The sequence below is a fragment of the Hyperolius riggenbachi genome, chromosome 4 (assembly GCF_040937935.1).
Source record: "Hyperolius riggenbachi isolate aHypRig1 chromosome 4, aHypRig1.pri, whole genome shotgun sequence".
Taxonomy (NCBI): domain Eukaryota; kingdom Metazoa; phylum Chordata; class Amphibia; order Anura; family Hyperoliidae; genus Hyperolius; species Hyperolius riggenbachi.
This window is the reverse complement of record NC_090649.1, coordinates 176,619,885-176,640,111: the sequence shown is the minus strand read 5'-3', so window position 1 is coordinate 176,640,111 and position 20,227 is coordinate 176,619,885. Positions and strand designations below refer to the sequence as shown.

General features: G+C 43.5%; 1 protein-coding gene across 4 annotated transcripts in view; it reads left to right on the top strand.

Annotated features, from left to right (window-relative positions):
* Positions 1 to 20,227, top strand: part of PLD1 (phospholipase D1) — a 366,571-nt gene that overhangs the window by 299,478 nt on the left and 46,866 nt on the right. For all 4 annotated transcript variants that reach the window (XR_011031386.1, XR_011031385.1, XM_068281034.1 and 1 more), the window contains 2 exons: positions 1,687 to 1,736; positions 13,527 to 13,661. Coding sequence is in view for 2 of the 4 variants with exons in the window: in XM_068281034.1 (XP_068137135.1) it covers positions 1,687 to 1,736; positions 13,527 to 13,661 (185 nt within the window). In the remaining 2 variants the exon portion in view is untranslated. The remainder of the gene's footprint in view (positions 1 to 1,686; positions 1,737 to 13,526; positions 13,662 to 20,227) is intronic.

The following is a 20,227-nucleotide window of genomic DNA, read 5'->3' as shown; positions in this document are numbered from 1 at the left end:
AGGGCTACCAGGCAACTAGCATTGCTTAGATGGAAATAAATATGGCAGCCTCCATATCCCTCTCACTTCAGTTGTCCTTTAAGTCCTCCACCATCAGAGAATATTGTGCCATGAATGAGTTTGTAGGGTCTGCAGCAATCTTTAAGCAGATTATACATGTCTAAAAAACGTCCACCTGTTCAAAAAAACATTTTTTTATTGGAGCACACCACCATCTTGATGCTCGAGTTCTGATGCTCACATGCCCATTGTAGGTGAACAGAATTCAGCATGGGCACTCATGACACATGACCGGTGTGTGGCTATGCAGCCTTATATGTGGCAAGCTGTAATGCACTGTGTATTGCTTTTCAGCAATTTGTGCTACAGTTGTTGTACAGTAGCATAGGACTATGTGGGTTAGCCTTCACTCCCCATGCATATCATAAGAACAACCCCTTTCACTAGGTACAAACCACCATACCTGCTCTTTTGAAGATGATAGATTGCCCAGCAACCTCGTGGTGAACCAGAACTCCTAGGAGTGTGTAAGGGGCTGCAAAGGACCAAAAGCCCTCTTACTAAATTACCGTACTATGCAAAACAAAAGTTGCCTTCTTAAAGCAGAAGGCATTTGGGATTGTTCATATGCAATTATTCATGGAGTGAGCATATGATGTCCCCCACGATGCATCACTGCTGAATATGCAAATCACCCTTTGTTGTCCCTGTAAGTTAATTACACCTCCAGAACCGCTGGAATGCAATGATGTCAGTTTCATTGTACATAATCGCAAATGCCTTCTGTTTTAAGAAGGCAAACTTTTGTTTTACATAGTATTTTAGTAAGAGGGCTTTTTGGTCCTATAGCCCCTTACAGACACCTAGGAGTTCTGGTTCACCATGAGCTTGCTCGGTAATCTGTAACTGGGCATATCAAGTCATACCCCATAGAGCCACATTGACCCATGCCGAGCACTGATGAGTACCAACCAGTCTGAAACAGTCTGTATGCATGTTGGATTCTGTGTCTCTGTACAATTAACAAGCTGACACATCAGTGCATTCCAGGGGTTCTGGAGGTGTGGTTATCTTACTGGGGCACCAAAGGATGATTTGCATATTCAGCAGTAAGGCATCATGGGAGACATATACTCACTCCAATCTGAAAAATTGCAAATACCCTCTTTTAAGAAGGCAAACTTTTTTTTTTTTTTTAAGATCTGTCCCTGTCCTCAGGCCCTGGTCAAAGTCGCTCATATCCTTTTGCATGCCCATGATTTTTCCTGCTTCCAACACTTTTTTTTTTTTCTTCTTTGAGAATCGATGGTTAATTTGAATATGTCCCACTATGTAATATGTGGCAATGATTTATGAGATAATTAATGTAGTTTACTTTGCCTGTCTGGTCTGACCAGTGTATAGTATCACAGCTCTGTGTGTATGCTTACTTAGAAATACAAATAAATAATGCCCAGCTCAGGTTTTGTTTAGATTTTTTTTTTATAATACAAACTAGTAAAAGGAATGAAAAGTATGGTACAAAAGGTGATGTAGGTCCATTATATGAAATGCAATATCCATTTCTCACTATAATTTCAGTGGTTTATTCATTACATTGCTGTGGATAACTTGTCATCCTATGCTTATTTATTGCCCATGCTGTTCTGAGTTTCTGAGTTGCCTTTCATTATTAATTATTTATAGGACCATCTGCAGAGGAGAGCACTCCATCATTGAGCAACTGAAAGCAGAAAGTGAGTTCTCCATTCTTGTTTCATTTTTTTTATTTTACACATTAATACTGGCAGTATCTACGTAGCTTGAATTCCTTTTATATACGGCAGTTCTCTTCAAGTAATATCGACATCAGTAGATGGCGCTGTGTGCTTTTTTGGTCAGTGGTGATCATTGTGGAAGGCCTCCACCATAGCAGGATGAAATGTTGATGCGGCAGTACACTGTCCACTTATAGGTTGTCGGGAATTACAGTGTAGGATTGTGAGCCATTTTGCTCTGTTAGTAATTGCTTTAGAGCTTAGCTATAGCCATTTTTGTTCATTTATCAATACAATTAGAAATGGTTACAGCTTTGCTGGGATGTTACCTCTGTCTATAAATTTGAAATGACATCGGTATACTGCTGAAGCGAATTACTGTACTTCTTGTCCCGGTGACACCAAGGGGTCTAATGAATCCACTTGAGTATCTTTTTTTTTTTTTTTTTTTTTTCTCCTGCTCTCCGGAATTTTTTTTTTCTTTTTTCATTATTGGTTTATTTGTTTTCTGTTGAAAAACTGTATTCCCACTCCTTGTCTTGATGCGGTAGTAATGTGGAAAATTACACATCAAATGGGGTCACAGCAAGCAATAAGATCTTAAAGGGTTTCTAAATGTTTCCATTGTTTTCAGAACTGGGGGCTAGGCTTTAAAGTGAACTCGTGAGAATAGAAGCAAAATAACTGCTAATAGTTTTAAAAGTGCAAGCTGCAAGCCTTAACTCTTTATACTGAAATTCACTACCCATAGATTTGTTGGTTCATTCAGACATTTAGCTGATGGCCTGAATAGGCTGCATTGACTCATTAGTGATCATTTTAATTATGACAGCACTAGAAATCCATAGGCTCACTTAAAGGGAACCTAAACTGAGAAGGATATGGACTTTTCCTTTTAAAATAATACCAGTTGCCTGACTCTCCTGTTGATCTGGTGTCTCTAATACTATTGGCCCCAGCCCCTTATCAAGCATGCAGATCAGGTGCTCTGAAGTCAGACTGGATTAGCTGCATGCTTGTTTCAGTTGTGAGATCCAAATACTACTGCAGCAAATATACAGTGGGTTGCAAAAGTATTCGGCCCCCTTGAAGTTTTCCATATTTTGTCACATTACTGCCACAAATATGCATCAATTTTTATTGGAATTCCACGTGAAACACCAATACAAAGTGGTGTACACAGGAGAAGTGGAACGAAAACTGTACATGATTCCAAACATTTTTTACAAATCAATAACTGCAAAGTGGGGGTGTGCGTAATTATTCGGCCCCCTGAGTCAATACTTTGTAGAACCACCTTTTGCTGCAATTACAGCTGCCAGTCTTTTCGGAAAGCAAAAACGCTCAAACTCCCTACCAGTTCAGCCACTGGGTGCAGGTTCAGGGAAGCCAGGCCAATCCATAGGTATGTACAGAAGGATCCGCAACCAAACAGAGGTAGAATCGCTGTTTTTTTATTCAAAGATTCCACATGACAGATGCAATGAATTCACAAGGTTCAACTGACGCGTGTCGGGCTTACAGTCTGCCCTTAGTCATAGTTAAAAGTGAACCTGCAAGAGGAGGGCTTTATGTAGGTGGGGGGAGAGAAAACTCCTCCCTATACCTCAGCAAGCCCTCGTCTTAAAGGGAACATTACAAATGTGTACACAATAAATATATCACTAGAAAAGACAGATACATTACATATACAAAATGTGATATATAAATATGATACACTGTAGTTAACAACAAACATTAGAAAATTTAAAAACTAAAAGTAATGTAAAAAAGTTGCCATAGAAAAGGACACTGGAACTATGGAATCATATATGATGGCCTAGGCTGTATAGGAGAGAAAGGAGGGGGAAAGGAAGGCAGAGCAGTCCCAGGTATGAGAAGGAAGGGGGAAGGGGAACAAGATTGAGAATTCAACAATCATAGACTAAATTCAAGTCCCAACGTGTATTGAGGCCCTTTGGTGTGCGAGTATCTAGGGTATGAATCCAATAGGCTTCTCGTCTCAAGAGTAATTTGTGAGTATCCCCACCTCTTTTGGGACTGACAATACGTTCCACCCCTTGAAAAGTGAAAGAAGAGAGATCACGCCCGTGAACGCTCTCAAAGTGCTTAGAGACTGCCGATTTCTTAAAAGTTTTCCAGTTAGTGCCACAATAATGCTCCGCAATGCGAGCCCTCAGATTGCGAGTGGTACACCCCACACATATTGTAAGCGACACGAGGTGCAAGAAATCACATAGACAACGCACCTCGTGTCGCAGTTAACATACTGTTTGATGGGGAGATTATTTCCAGTCGCAAAGGAGGAAATAGAGGAGCCCTTCTTGTGACAATGGCAGTAGTTACACGTTGTGAACCCACACGGGTACGATCCCACTGTGGCAAGCCAAGTGGGGGTGCGGGACGGGGTGAATTGTTTGTTTGACTCGATTTTTTTTTTGTTTGACTCGAGGTTCTACCTCCAGAGATGCGGAGCTTCCATGGGGGCCAAGTTTTCCCCCTCCCTGGCTAACCTTTATATGGGCTGGTGGGAGGAGCTCCGCATCTTTGGGGATGAGAACCCCTTTGCCTCCCATATTATTTGGTATGGCAGATTCATAGACGACCTGCTTTTGGTTTGGGGGGGTCCTCCCGGCCTTCTTGATGATTTTTTGACATATGTAAACTGCAATAAATTGAATTTGAATTTCACGATTAATCATCATGACTCACGCATTGATTATTTAGATCTGACTCTGACTGGAGACACTTTGCTCCATCGAGTCTCCACCAGGACCTTCCGCAAGCCTACAGCGGGCAATTCCATACTTCTTGCTAGTTCTTGCCATCCAAGACACACTATCAATGCAATTCCCACAGGGGAGTTCACTCGGGCAGCCCGTAACTGTTCCAGTCCTGTCGAATTGGAACAGGAATGTGCTATGGTTGAGAATAGACTGAAACAAAGAGGCTATACCAAGAAACAGCTAGCTTGGGGACGTTCTAAAGCTATAGGGAGACCACGTACTGAATTATTAACAACTAGGAACCGGGGTGGTGATCGGGATGATAGGATTACCTTTGTCACGGAATACAGCCTTGAATTTAACAAAATCACTGATATAGTGAAAAAATATCTTCCAGTGCTGAATTCGGATCTTAAGTTTAAAGCTATTTTGAAACAAGGCTGTCGTTTTTCTGCCAGACGGGCACGTACTTTGGGGTCCATTCTTTCCCCTAGTTACATCCAATTCACCCCGTCCCGCACCCCCACTTGGCTTGCCACAGTGGGATCGTACCCGTGTGGGTTCTCAACGTGTAACTACTGCCATTGTCACAAGAAGGGCTCCTCTATTTCCTCCTTTGCGACTGGAAATAATCTCCCCATCAAACAGTATGTTAACTGCGACACGAGGTGCGTTGTCTATGTGATTTCTTGCACCTCGTGTCGCTTACAATATGTGGGGTGTACCACTCGCAATCTGAGGGCTCGCATTGCGGAGCATTATTGTGGCACTAACTGGAAAACTTTTAAGAAATCGGCAGTCTCTAAGCACTTTGAGAGCGTTCACGGGCGTGATCTCTCTTTTTTCACTTTTCAAGGGGTGGAACGTATTGTCAGTCCCAAAAGAGGTGGGGATACTCACAAATTACTCTTGAGACGAGAAGCCTATTGGATTCATACCCTAGATACTCGCACACCAAAGGGCCTCAATACACGTTGGGACTTGAATTTAGTCTATGATTGTTGAATTTGCTTCTCAATCTTGTTCCCCTTCCCCCTTCCTTCTCATACCTGGGACTGCTCTGCCTTCCTTTCCCCCTCCTTTCTCTCCTATACAGCCTAGGCCATCATATATGATTCCATAGTTCCAGTGTCCTTTTCTATGGCAACTTTTTTACATTACTTTTAGTTTTTAAATTTTCTAATGTTTGTTATTAACTACAGTGTATCATATTTATATATTACATTTTGTATATGTAATGTATCTGTCTTTTCTAGTGATATATTTATTGTGTACACATTTGTAATGTTCCCTTTAAGACGAGGGCTTGCTGAGGTATAGGGAGGAGTTTTCTCTCCCCCCACCTACATAAAGCCCTCCTCTTGCAGGTTCACTTTTAACTATGACTAAGGGCAGACTGTAAGCCCGACACGCGTCAGTTGAACCTTGTGAATTCATTGCATCTGTCATGTGGAATCTTTGAATAAAAAAACAGCGATTCTACCTCTGTTTGGTTGCGGATCCTTCTGTACATGCCAGTCTTTTAGGGTATGTCTCTACCAGCTTTGCACATCTAGAGACTGAAATCCTTGCCCATTCTTCTTTGCAAAACAGCTCCAGCTCAGTCAGATTAGATGGACAGCGTTTGTGAACAGCAGTTTTCAGATCTTGCCACAGATTCTCGATTGGATTTAGATCTGGACTTTGACTGGGCCATTCTAACACATAGATATGTTTTGTTTTAAACCATTCCATTGTTGCCCTGGCTTTATGTTTAGGGTCATTGTACTGCTGGAAGGTGAACCTCCGCCCCAGTCTCAAGTCTTTTGCAGTCTCCAAGAGGTTTTCTTCCAAGTTTGCCCTGTATTTGTCTCCATCCATTTTCCCATCAACTCTAACCAGCATCCCTGTCCCTGCTGAAGAGATGCACCGGAGTCTGAGTTGGAGTCGGAGTCTTGGTTTCATAAACTGAGGAGTCGGAGTTTGAGTCGGAAGATTTTTGTACCGACTCCACAGCCCTGATTAGATTACACACAGGTGCACTCTATTTAGTCATTAGCACTCATCAGGCAATGTCTATAGGCAACTGACTGCACGCAGATCAAAGGGGGCTGAATAATTATGCACACACCACTTTGCAGTTATTTATTTGTAAAAAATGTTTGGAATCATGTATGATTTTCGTTCCACTTCTCATGTGTACACCACTTTGTGTTGGTCTTTCCAATAAAATTGATTCATGTTTGTGGCAGTAATATGACAAAATGTGGAAAACTTCAAGGGGGCTGAATACTTTTGCAACCCACTGTATAAGCAGGACTGACAAGCAACTGGTATTGTTTAAAAAAAAAAAAACATCCATATCCCTCTCAGTTTAGATTCCCTTTAAATGGCAGCTGAAGTGAGAGCGATATGGGGGCTGCTATATTTATTTCCTTTTAAACAATACCAATTGCCTGGCAGTCTTGCTGATCTTTCTAGCTTCCGTAGACTCTGGAACACACCTCAAGAAAAGTATGCTGCTAATCAAGCCAAACTTTTTTTATTATTATTATTATTATTTAGTATTTATATAGTGCCGACATCTTCCGCAGCACTGTACAGAGTATATATAGTCTTGTCGCTAACTGTCCCTCCAAGGAGCTCACAATCTAGTCCCTACCATAGTCATGTCTATATTGTGTAGTGTATGCATTGTAGTCTAGAGTCAATTTATAGGGGAAGCCAATTAACTTATCTGTATGTTTTTGGGATGTGGGAGGAAACCGGAGTACCCGGAGGAAACCCACGCAGACACAGGGAGAACATACAAACTCCTTGCAGATGTTGATCTGGCTGGGATTCGAACCGGGGACCCAGTGATGCAAGGCGAGAGCACTAACTATTACGCCACCAGACTTCAATCAGATCACCTGATCTGTACACTTGTTCAGGGTCTATGGCGATAATTATTAAGGCAGCCATATACTGGTTGATTGCCACCAGATTGACCAACAGATAGATTCCTCTCTGATCGAATCTGATCAGAGAGGGATCAAATAGCTAGGTACACACCATACAATTTTCTGTTAGATTCTTCTGTTAGATTTACCTACAGCATGGAAAAAAGCTATCCGGCAGGTAATTCTAAGAGAAAATCGAACAGAAAATTGTATGGTGTGTACCTAGCATATTAGATGTCCATACACTGCACACAGATTTTGAATCCATTTCAGCATGAAATTGATTCACAATCTATAGAGCTGCCACTGCCGCCATCCTCAGGTCACTCCTGCTTCCTCCTCCAGCAGCAATACGTTACCTGTTCTGCCGGCGCGAATACCCGGGTCTGTGCCCACTGATTGGCTCGGAGGTTGTCCTTGTGGGCAGAAGGGCAAATGGTTTATGGTTCTCCTCAATCACATGAAATTGAAGTCAACCCCTTAGATACCTAATTGTGTTGTTAAACTTGGGGCACTAAACTACACAGGGCTTTCAAACTACTTCTCCGGCTGGCCGCCTTCTTCACTTCACTTCCTGTCCCGTCCTGTGACCAGCGGAAGTTCAAACAGTAGAGGGCACTCTACTGTTTGAACTTCCCCTTCTCACAGGATGAGACAGGAAGTGAAGAGAAGAAGGCCAGCCGGAGAAAGAGACAGCACAAAGGTTCACGTTAATAGTTTGAAAGCCCTGTGTAGTTTAGTGCCCCAAGTTTAACACAATTGGGTATCTAAGGGGTTGACTTCATTTTCACGTGATTGAGGAGAACCATAAACCAGTTGCCCTTCTGCCCACAAGGACAACCTCAGAGCTCCCATGCCCATCAGTGAGCACAATGCTTTGTGAGGGATGGGAGGCTTTGATGTCCTACTTGCAAGTCTGCACTGATTTTGCCCTTCCTTTCTTAGAGACACTGAAGCGAAAAAAAAAAATATGATATAGTGAATTGGTTGTGTACTATGAATAATTACTAGAAGATTAGCAGCAAAGAAAATATTCTCATACTTTTATTTTCAGGTATATAGTGTTTTTTTTCTAACATTGCATTATTCTCTAATATGTGCAGATTACACAACACTCAGCATTCAAAATGATTCTTTCAGAGCAGGCTGTGAAGTAATGACCTCTCCTCTAGCAGATAAAAAGAAAACCGTTCACTTACAGTTGAGATAATAAAAGTCAGATAACAGCCCTCTCCATGACTAACTTAGTCGGAGAGCTTAATGGCTTGTTTGCATAGAGATAACAACTGGAGTTTCTCAACTCTTCCTGTACTGGAAACAATTATACTGATGTATCTGATCTTAATGTTTTATTTCTTAGCTGTGCTACACTTACAAATCATAATATCATAATTTTTTTTTCGCTTCAATGTCTCTTTAAAGTTGAACTTGCGCCTCGGAAAGCTTATGTTCTGAGGTAGCTGAGCCAGAAGGCTCAAGTGGCTGTTTGAAATACCATGCGATTCTGACTGTTATCACATTAGCTTACGCGCGAAATAAATCTCATTGTAATACAATAAATTACCTTTGAATAAAGGCTTTAGTAAGGTGTGATCTTATGTTATTTATAACCTGGTTATATCAGGCTTATTCGGCTATGGTTATATCCGGTTTATTTAGCTATAGTGCTTCAAGCCTTGTAATGTCATTGCAGTCTTCAACACAAGATGTAAACTTGTTAGGATCTTTTTACAATAGACTAAAGACCCACAAAGTGGCTCCTAGGCAGTGGCGTACCTAGGGCATTTGGCACCCGGTGCTGGGTATTAAAAGGGGGGAAATGGGCGTGGTCATGCTCAGGTGAGGGCGGAGCTACCTGTAATTTAAAGTATTAGCTAGTATAGTTGCCCCAGTATAGCTAGTATAGTTGCTCCCAGTATAGCTAGTATAGTTGCCCCCAGTATAGCTAGTATAGTTGCCCCCAGTATAGCCAGTATAGTTGCCCCCAGTATAGCTAGTACAGTTGCCCCCAGTATAGCTAGTACAGTTGCCCCCAGTGAAACTAGTTGCCCCCAGTGAAACTAGTTGCCCCCAATGAAGTTAGTATAGTTGCCCCCAGTATAGCTAGTTTAGTTGCCCCCAGTATAGCTAGTTTAGTTGCCCCCAGTATAGCTAGTATAGTTGCCCCAGTATAGCTAGTATAGTTGCCCCCAGTATAGCTAGTATAGTTGCCCCCAGAATAGCTAGTATAGTTGCCCCCACTCCCCAGTATAGTTGCCCCAGTAGTATAGTTGCCCCCGGCATGGGGAAGCTTGGAAGGAGGGGTGGCGTGGAGGGGGACCAGACCCCCACCTCCCTCACCTGGGTCCCCTTCTTCTGGCGCTTCCCCCTCCTAATTAGCAGCAGCTTTAGATATGCGGGCAGGAGCGGACGAAGAAGACTTACCTGCTTTCTGGCGATGGCGCACAGCGTCATCCTCACGTGATGCTGGTCTCAGACTTCTCTGTCGCTCACTGCGCTTCTGCTAATCAGGAAGCACAGTGGGCGGTGGAGAAGGCGGACAGCAGAGCAGCGTCACGTGACGATGACGCTGTGCGCCATCGCCTGGAACGCAGGAAGCAGGTGAGTAAGTCCTCTCCACCCGCTCCTGCCCGCATATCTAAAGCTGCTGCTAATTAGGAAGGGGGAAGCGCGAGAAGGAGGGGACCCAGGTGAGGGAAATGGGGGGGTTCCGTCCCCCCTCCCTGCTGCTTTCCCCACCACCCCTCCATTCTGTGTTGCTTCCCCCTCCTGCACAGGCCTCTGTGGGAGGCCTTGATTACACCCCCTGTGGCACCCGACACCCGGAGCGGGGCGCCCCCTCCTGCCCCATGGTAGGAACGCCACTGCTCCTAGGAGTAGGGGGAAGGGGAACCCTTTTAATACTGGCTGCATGGGGTTGTATAAAACTCAAGTTCAATGTGAATTGTAATAGGGTTTTGCGCAGTCAGACCCAGTGCACACCAAAAACCTCTAGCTGATCTGCAAAACACTCGCTGTTTTTGAAGCAGATTTTCAGAGTGATTCTAGGCATGTTTAGAGAGGTTATATAAACATGCCTAGCGGTTTTGTGTAGCAGATTTCATAAATTGTTACAGTAAAGCAGTTACTGAACAGCTTCTGTAACAAAAACGCCTGGAAAACTGCTCTGATCTAGCGTTTTTCAAAGCGGTTTGAGCTTTTCCTATACATTACATTGAGGCAGAAACGCTTCTGCAAACCGCAAAAATGCTGCAGGAGCCACGTTTGTAGTTTGCTAAAAACCTCAAACCGCTGGTGTGCACCAGCCCATTGAGATACATTAGCCAAGCGTTTTCACAGGCCGCAGCATTTTTGAAAACGCTACCAAAAACGCTTGGTGTGCACCAGGCCTTACAGAAATTACATGGAATCTAGTTTCATATGACTGTTGAAAAACATGCACAATATGTTTTAGAATGCATCATGGATACATTATAATTTTGTGTTTTGAACGCTCAGGCATTCCACTTACACCGCACACTTTGCCAGAATAATGTGCGCAGCAGTGTGTTGTCAAAAAAAGGTCACTTATGATGCATGCATGTGAACCACCCCGTTGAACAACACGGGCATCGGAATGCGCTAATGCATTGCATCATAACCTAGCACAACAAACATTGGGGTAATTTCACAAAAGAACAGTATTCTTAACGCTTGCATACAACACATTGAGGTTATTGGGATTTATGCAAATGATGTAGCAAGTTGCTGTATACATGCATCACTTGCACTGCCTTTTACTTAAGCAACACAAGAGTTGCATGTTTATAGCCAGTTTCGTTATAGCTCGCTACCTAAATTGCATACATCTGGTAATATTAACCACTTCACATCCAGACCTTGTTTTCCCCTTATTGACCAGAGCAGTTTTGACGTTTTAGCTATGTCCCTATTCAATCAGCAATAACTTTATTCCTACTCACTACACCTAAATGATCTATATATCGTTTTTTTTCAAGACAAACCAGGCTTTCAATGGGGGATATTTAGTCCCAAGAACAATTTTGTTTTCTAGGCATTTTAATTGAAGAAAGGGAACAAAAATAAAAAAAATGCTTTTAACAATTCCAGTTTAAAAATAAAAAGTGCCACAGTGATAAAACACTTCCACCAGTTTTATGTCCCCCATAATATAGTCAGATGTGCCCCGAGTATCAGCCCAACCTTCCCAGTATAGCCAGATGTGACCCCAATATCAGCACCCCCGTATAGTCAGATGTGTCCCTTGTATCTACCACCCCCCAGTACAGAGAGACAGTAATGCCGCCAGGATTGGCACCCCTCGCTATAGGCAGATGTGTCCCCAGGATAACATTTCCCCCATTATAGCCATATGTGCCCCCAGAATTGCCCCCACACAGCAATTATAGCCCCCCCACCCCCAGGTAACCAAATGTTAGACGTCATCCCCCAGTTACCCAGATGCCTGGCAGGTTTTTTGTACCCTATAACCCCCCCCCCCCCCTCCCCTCCCCGTATGGATAGCCAGATGTGTGCCCCTCCATGCACAGATAGCCAAAAACATGTAAATAAAGCTGGCTCTCTCACCTTACCTCGTTCCAGCGATGATCCTGCAGCCCGAGCATCCGATCCCCGCTCTGCACTCAGCCGCGTATTGCCGGTAACCCGGGTCCCGGCTTGATGATGTCTGGCTTTGATGGCTTTATTTACATTTTTTAGGCTATCTGTGCACGGAGGAGGTGGAGATGAAGGCTCATGCCGTTACCTACAGCGGGGATCAATCATCCTAATGGGGGTCACTAATTGGCTACAAGGGAACATTTTTCCCTTTCACCAATTAGTAAGGCAGCTGACAGTGCCGGGGGGGGGGGGGGGGGGGTGCGCTGTGAAGCGCACCCGATCGTGCACAGCAGGGCTGAAACTTAGTCAGTATATCTACGTGGCTGTGGCTTGGAGGGTGCCACAGATGACGTAGCTATACTGTAGTGGTGGATTAAGTGGTTAATGTATGCTGACTGTAAACATTAGGCATACCACTCAATTGTGAATTTACTTCAGTTTGTGAACATAGCCTAACTATTCACATTTGCATGTTGCCTGGAGTTGGACAGTTCTTCTGAAATACTCCTTAAAGTGAACCTCAGGACTAAAAATCTACTCAGCAGCACTGAAAAGGCTTTGTTTCTTTAACATTTTCACAGCATCAGAACTTTGTTTCTCTTATGCAAGCCTCATTTTTAGCTGCACAGAAGAAAACTGCCCGGGCTTTTTTCCCCTGATGCTGTTCAAAGCATGATGGGATTTCTGATTTTTTTTTTTTTTTTTTGTTCTCGTTCTGCTGTTTTAGTGCAATTTTTTTTTTTAATTTTTTTTTTACATTTTGGATTTGACGTTTGAAGCCTAGTGTGTGCAGCTGGGAGGGGTTATCAGGACACAGGACAGTTGGAACTGTCTCCTGCTCCCTGTCACCTCCTTTCAACCAAAAAGATGGCTGCCCCATGACAAAGATGGCAGCCCCCATGAATCACAAACATTTGCCTGTTCTTTTAAAACAGGGTGGGTAAGAGATTATATTACCTATCTATTCTAATTAACATAACTAGTGTAACTTGATGAAAGTATGTTTGTTTAGGCTGAAGTTCCCCTTTAAGGGGCCCATACACTGATCGATCGATAGATTCTATAGAATCGATTGATCAGAAATTGATTTTATTCCCATTCGATCGATTTGCGGCCGATTTCGATCGATTCGATCTATCTGACAGGATGGAAAACCTAGGTCGATCTACTGCTGGCAGCAGTTCGATGGCCATAGAGTTGCATTGGATCTAATGGTCCAATAATGCATTTAGATCGATTTCCAATAGATTTCATTCTGAAATCCATTGGACATCTGTCCTAGTGTCTGGCACACATCAGATAAATTCCTGTCAGAATGGACTTGACAGGCATCTGACAGAATCTATCTGATGGTCTAATCTGCTGCAAATCTATAAGTGTATAGCCACCTTTATGCATTACAAAAATGCAGAGTATTATCAGAAGGGAAAAAAAAATGTAGTTTCTGTTATGAGTTACTGTTGTCACTATAGAAAGTCTGAAATTCCACCTTTTCTTTTCAGTTGGAAATAAATGGTTGAACTACATTTCCTTCTGTGGTCTCAGGACACATGCAGAGCTGGAGGGAAATCTTGTTTCTGAGCTTATATATGTCCACAGCAAGCTGCTTATCGCTGATGACAACACAGTCATTATTGGTAAGTAAAAATGCCTCATTTTCCTTTGTGGTGTGCTCTTTTGAAGTTGTGAAAAGTTTTTTTTTTTTTTTTTTTTGGGGGGGGGGGGGGGGGGTTAGCAATTGAAATGTATATATGTCTGAATTAATGTTACCCCAGTACTGTATACTGGATTTTGCTTTATCTGAACCCACAATCTTCACACTTGTGGGTTGTGATATCCACTTCCAAGCCTGTGGTTTCCACTCGCATTAACTTTATATTCTTCACATGCTGTCATTACCAAGAGTGTTGCTGGCATCTCTGACAAGCTGAAGTACCAGACTGAAGGTGGATACACACATCAGATAAAAGTCTTTGGAAAATGAAAGATCACAGATCAATTTTACCCCCTTCCATGTATATGAGCATACTTTACACAGTCTGTTCTATTGAGCTGAACTCTCAATCAGATAAAAATCTTTGCAAGATGCTGAAAACAAGGATGCTGTACACAGGCAAAAGATCAGTATCTGCAAAAGATCTGTTCCTGCAAAATGCATTCATAGTCTGATATCTGCAGGTCTCATACACACCTTGTTTAATCACTTAAGGACTGCAGTCATAAAACCTCTTAGAGAGAACCAGAGATGTTGGGGGGGGGGGGAAAGCTTTCATACATACCTTCGGCTTCCTCCAGCCCCATAAGCCTGGATCGCTCCCACGCCGCCGTCCTCCGCTGCCTGTGTCCGCCGGTACCGGATACCATACTTTCGGCCAGTCGGAGTAAGCACGCGGCCAATTTTCCGCAGCACAGGGGCTCCCTCCATATCCTTACGCGTGCGGCTCCATACTATGCAGGCGCATGCGTAAAGGTATGGAGGGAGCCCCTGTGCATGCAGAAAATTGGTCGCGTCCGCCGGAAGTGACGGGACCCGGTATTGGCGATCGAGGAAGCGGAAGATGGCGGCGTGGGAGCAATCCAGGCTTAAGGGGGTGGAGGAAGCCCCTGGTGTGTATAAAAGCTTTTCCGATTTTTAGTTTTCCTTCCTCTCTGGTTCCCTTTAAGGACCAGACACTTTTTTTTCCATTCAGACCACTGCAGCTTTAACGGTTTAGTGCTCGGTCATACAACCTACCACCTAAATGAATTTTACCTCCTTTTCTTGTCCCTAATACAGCTTTCTTTTGGTGCTATTTGATTGCTGCTGTGATTCTTAGTTTTTATTATATTCATCAAAAAATACTTTATTTGACAAATTTTATCACCGAAAGTAAAATTTCTGTATACATTTTTGTCCAAATGTATTGTGCTACATGTCTTTGATTAAAAAAAACCCCATTCAGTGTATATTTATTGGTTTGGGTAAAAGTTATAGCGTTTACAAACTATGGTGCAAACAGTGAATTTTACCATTTTGAAGCATCTCTGACTTTTCTGAGCACCTGTCAGGTTTCATGAGGTGCTAGAATTCCAGGATAGTATAAATACCCCCCAAATGACCCATTTTGGAAAGAAGACATCCCAAAGTATTCACTAAGAGACATGGTGAGTTCATAGATTACATTTTTTGTCACAAGTTAGCGGAAAATGACACTTTGTGACTAAAAAAATAAATTAAAAAAAGTTTCCATTTCTGCTAACTTGTGACAAAAAAAAAAAAAAAAATCTGCCACGGACTCACCATGCCCCTCTCTGAATACTTTGGGATGTCTACTTTCCAAAATGGGGTCATTTTTGGGGTGTGTTTACTGTCCTGGCATTTTGGGGGGTGCTAAATTGTAAGCGCCACTGTAAAGCCTAAAGGTGCTCATAGGACTTTGGGCCCCTTAAGCGCACCTAGGCTGCAAAAAAGTGTCACACATGGTATCGCCGTACTCAGGAGAAGTAGTATAATGTGTTTTGGGGTGTATTTTTACACATACCCATGCTGGGTGGGAGAAATATCTCTGTAAATGAGATTTGTTTTTTTTTTTTATTATACACACAATTGTCCATTTACAGAGATATTTCTCCCACCCAGCATGGGTATGTGTAAAATTACACCCCAAAACACATTATACTACGTCTCCTGAGTACGGTGATACCACATGTGACACTTTTTTTGCAGCCTAGGTGCGCTAAGGGGCCCAACGTCCAATGAGTACCTTTAGGATTTCACAGGGCTTTTTGAGACATTTGGTTTGAAGACACGGTTTAGGGCCCCTAAAATGCCAGGGTAGGTGATTGATGGGTGTCTTAGGGTGTGAATAGAGGGGGGAATAGATGCAAGCAATGCACTGGGGAGGTGATCGGGGGTATCTGAGGGTGTGGGCCGGTCATTGGGTGCCCGCAAGGGGCAGATGAGGGTCTGGTCTGATGGGAATGATGGGTAGTAGTGACAGGTGGTGACAGGGTAAATAACAGATGTGACAGATGTAAATAATGCACTGGGGAGGTGATCAAAGGGGACTGGGGGGCTATCTGAGGGTGTGGGTAGGTGATTGGGTGCCCACAAGGGGCAGATTAGGGTCTGATCTGATGGGTAGCAGTTGACAGGTGGTGACGGGGTGTTTGATGGGTGATCACTGGGTGATTAGAGGGGAGAGCAGATGTAAACAATGCACTTTCGGATGTGATCTGAGGGTGGGTCTGCGGGCAATCTGAGGGTGTAGGCGGGTGATCAGGTGCCAGTTAGGGTCTGAACTGATGGGTGGCAGTGACAGGGAGTGCTTGATTTGTGATTGACAGGTGATTACAGGGGAGAATAGATGTATACAGTACACGGGTACTACTAGTGACAGGGAGTGATTGATGGGTGATTAGAGGAGAGAACAGATGTAAACAATGCACTTGGGAGGTGATCTGACGGCGGGTCTGCGGGCGATCTGAGGGTGTGGGTGGGAGATCAGATGCCCACAAGGGGCAGGTTAGGGTCTGATGGGTAGCAGTGACAGGTGGTGACAGGGGGTGATTGATGGGTGATTGACAGGTGATCAGTGGATGATTATAGGGGAGGCAAGATGTATACAGTACACAAGGGGGGGGGGGGTCTGGGGAGGATCTGAGGGTGTGGGGGGGTGATCAGGAGCCCCCAGGGGGCAGTTTAGGACCTGATCTCAAAAATAGCCTTGACAGGGAGTGATTGATGGGTGATTAGGGGGGTGATTGGGTGCAAACAGGGACCTGGGGGGTGGGTAGGGGGGTTCTGAGGGGTGCTGTGGGCGATCAGGGGGCAGGGGGGGGCAGATAAGTGTGGTTGCAGACAGGGAGGGCTGCAGCCTGCCCTGGTGGTCCCTTGATCACTGGGACCACCAGGGCAGGGGGCAGCCTGTATAATACGCTTTGTATACGCTTTTTATACGCTTCTAACGCGGCGATCGAAGGGTTAACAACTCGCCGGTGCTTCTAAACGGCTGGCGGGTTGCCGTCGTGGGTGGGGCCTATTGCCGGTGGATGCGCGCGCATTACAGCGCGCGATCCCTGGCCCGGAAGAGTCCCAGGACCCGACGCCAATTGGCGTTATGTGGTCCTGGGCATGCCAATTTGCCGCCGCCAATGTACAGTGGGCGGTCAGCCAGTGGTTAATGGACATTCATCTACAGATCAGACAACTATCTGCAAATCTGAAGATCCATCCTGTTGGATCTGATCTGCAGATGATTTTCCGTTAAATAAGGTGTGTATGAGATCTGCAACTATCCTAGACTATGAATGTATTTTGCAGGAACAGATCTTTTGCAGATACTGATCTGTTGAATGTGTACGGGCATCTTTGTGTTCAGCATCTTGCAAATATTTTTATCTGATGGGGAGTTCAAAGACCCAAAGACCATATCCCATAAGAGAACTCATTAGAAAATGTGAAAGGTGAGATGATGATGGGAAAGCGAAGAAGACCCAACCAGCCTGTGCAGCAACTCTGAGCCCATTATCTAATCAATACAGATAAGAAGATAAAGAATGGAAAAGGCACAGTATAGTGAGATATACTGATCTTGAGGTAACTATCAAAGGGTCTAGTTCCAAAATGTATGGGATTGCAGGGATGTAGCCACTACATCTCTTGCCGTTGTGCACTCCCGTTCGCTTCCCCGTGCGCATTATCACCGATCGTTAGAGGGGAACGTAGTTCCTATCGATTGATCTCTAGCCCCATGTGAATGATCGCAGGCATCCATGAGATGCGCGATAATTTGTAACCTCCAACTTAACACTTTGACGCATTACTTCATATTTAGCGTACTATACATACGCAATAGGAAGTAATATGTGAGGACGTCTTGTGGCTAAATAGTAAAGTTACACCTACACACATTTTTATTTTTTACAAAAGACCCATAGATGCATCTAAAATTAACCCGTTACCTCCCACACTATCCTATAATTACTCTCAAAAAATGTTGAATTCCCCCCAAAAAAAATCTTTTCTTTCTTTTTTTTTTTTTTTTTTAATTTTTCCTGTTAAAGTGCAGTTGGAATACAATAATTCATAGCAAAAAGTACCCCCCAAAGAAAGCCTAATTGGTGGTGAAAAAAACAAGATATAGATTGTTTCGTTGTGATAAGTAGTAACAGAGTTATAGGCGAATGAATGGAAGGAGCGCTGACAGGTGAAAATTGCTCTGGTTTTTAAAAGGAAAGGTCTGAGCAACATTAAAATACAAAATCCACTTACCTCGGGCTTCCTCCAGCCCCCTGCATCCGTCCTGTGCCCTCACCACAGCTCCGGTGGCTCCCAGTCCCCTCCGGTGCAGATGCCAACCTCGCCAGGTCGGCATCCGGGTCAGCTTCTGCTGCGCTCCAGCGTGCGGCTCACTGGTCGCGCTGACATCATCCGGACTGTACTGCACAGGCGCAAAACTACTGCGCCTGCGCAGTACATTCCGGATGATGTCAGTGCGACTCTGAGAGACGCTCATGCAGGTGCAGTGGGCACCTTGCCCCGAAGGGGACCCCGGGCCACTGGCGGTGAGCGGAGCTGTGGCGAGGGCACAGGGCGGCTGGCAGGGGCTGGAGGAAGCCCCAGGTAAGTGGATTGTTTTTTTATTTTCAGCACGCTCAGATGTGTCCTTTTAAAGAGGAGCTATCAGCCATACTATCTCAGAAAAAAAACACATATATTAGTTGAATAAAATTGCTCTAGTTACATAAAACATTTATTGCACTGTCCACGTTTTGATTTTAGTGATTTTTCTACAGTAAAAAAAGAGAGAAAATCCTTCTAAGCCATTTCCCATTTTAAAGAGACACTGAAGCGAAAAAAAATATGATATAATGAATTGGTTGTGTACTATGAATAATTACTAGAAGATTAGCAGCAAAGAAAATATTCTCATATTTTTATTTTCAGGTATATAGTGTTTTTTCTAACATTGCATCATTCTATAATATGTGCAGATTACACAACATTCAGCATTCAAAATGATTCTTTCAGAGCAGTCTGTGAACTAATGACCTCTCCTCTGCCAGAGGAATAGTAAATAGTTCAATAACAGTTGAGATAATAAGTCAGACTTTGAAAGTCGTAGAGCTGAATGGCTTTTTTGCATAGAGATAACTGGAGTTTCTTAACTCTTCCTGTACTGGAAACAATTAGACTGATGTATCTGATCTTAATGTTTTATTTCTTATCTGTACTACACATACAAACCATAATATCATTTTTTTTTTTTTGCTTCAGTGTCTCTTTAAGTGTGGCTATTTTGAAGCCAATCCTGCCTGATTTGCTCTCCCTTCTCTGTAGAAAGTGCATTGTCTCAGCATAAAAAATATTGGGCAATCAGAGAGGAACGGAGATGTGGGAGGGGAAAGAGGCTTCAGCCAATCAGCCTGTATTAGTTAAGTCTTAGGGGAAGTAGAGAAGCAAAAAAGGACCTTTTCGTGCACCAAATTTTGTGTGTACCAAATAAAAAGCCAGGTAAACTGGGGAATGATACTTTTCTTGTTGATAAATGAATAGTGATTTTAACGTTTGGAATGCCTGGTTAGCATCCTTATTACTTGTTTACCAGATAAAAATTAAATAATTGATTTTTGATTTTATGCCCGACGGTTATACTTTAACCTTGGAGGTGAAGTGGTTAAACATACACATGTCACTTTTACCAGCACTTTGTGACTCTACTCCCTTGTCACATAAGGTTCTTTGGCAAGTTTTATTTATGATGCCAGTAATTATGTGAAAGTCAGAAGCTACTTTGAGCATCTGATGCCAGCTGAGGTAATATAAATATTCTTGACTTATCCATTACATCTGAAGCTGAGCCAGTTAGAAGCCTTCTCTGTAGCACCTCCAGTAGTTTTCTCCAGTCAAGACACTGGCTTACTAAATCAGCAGATGATATGTTTAGATTATGTAAAGAATAGTCGCACTATGGAGTCTGATGTTTATTTACTGCAAACATTAGCTATTACTATGCGGCTAATGCACACATGTACCCCACAGCACTCAACATGCATTGGAATCCATAGAGACAGAGCGGAAGTACTGCACTAGTCTTTCTGGATGGGTGAAATCTCACAAGGAATGTACAACAGATTATCATCTGGCCTGAGCAGCTGGTTGTATGCATGTTGAGTAGTGGTGTATGCGCCACATGGTTACAGCCGGTTTGGAGTGCCCCTA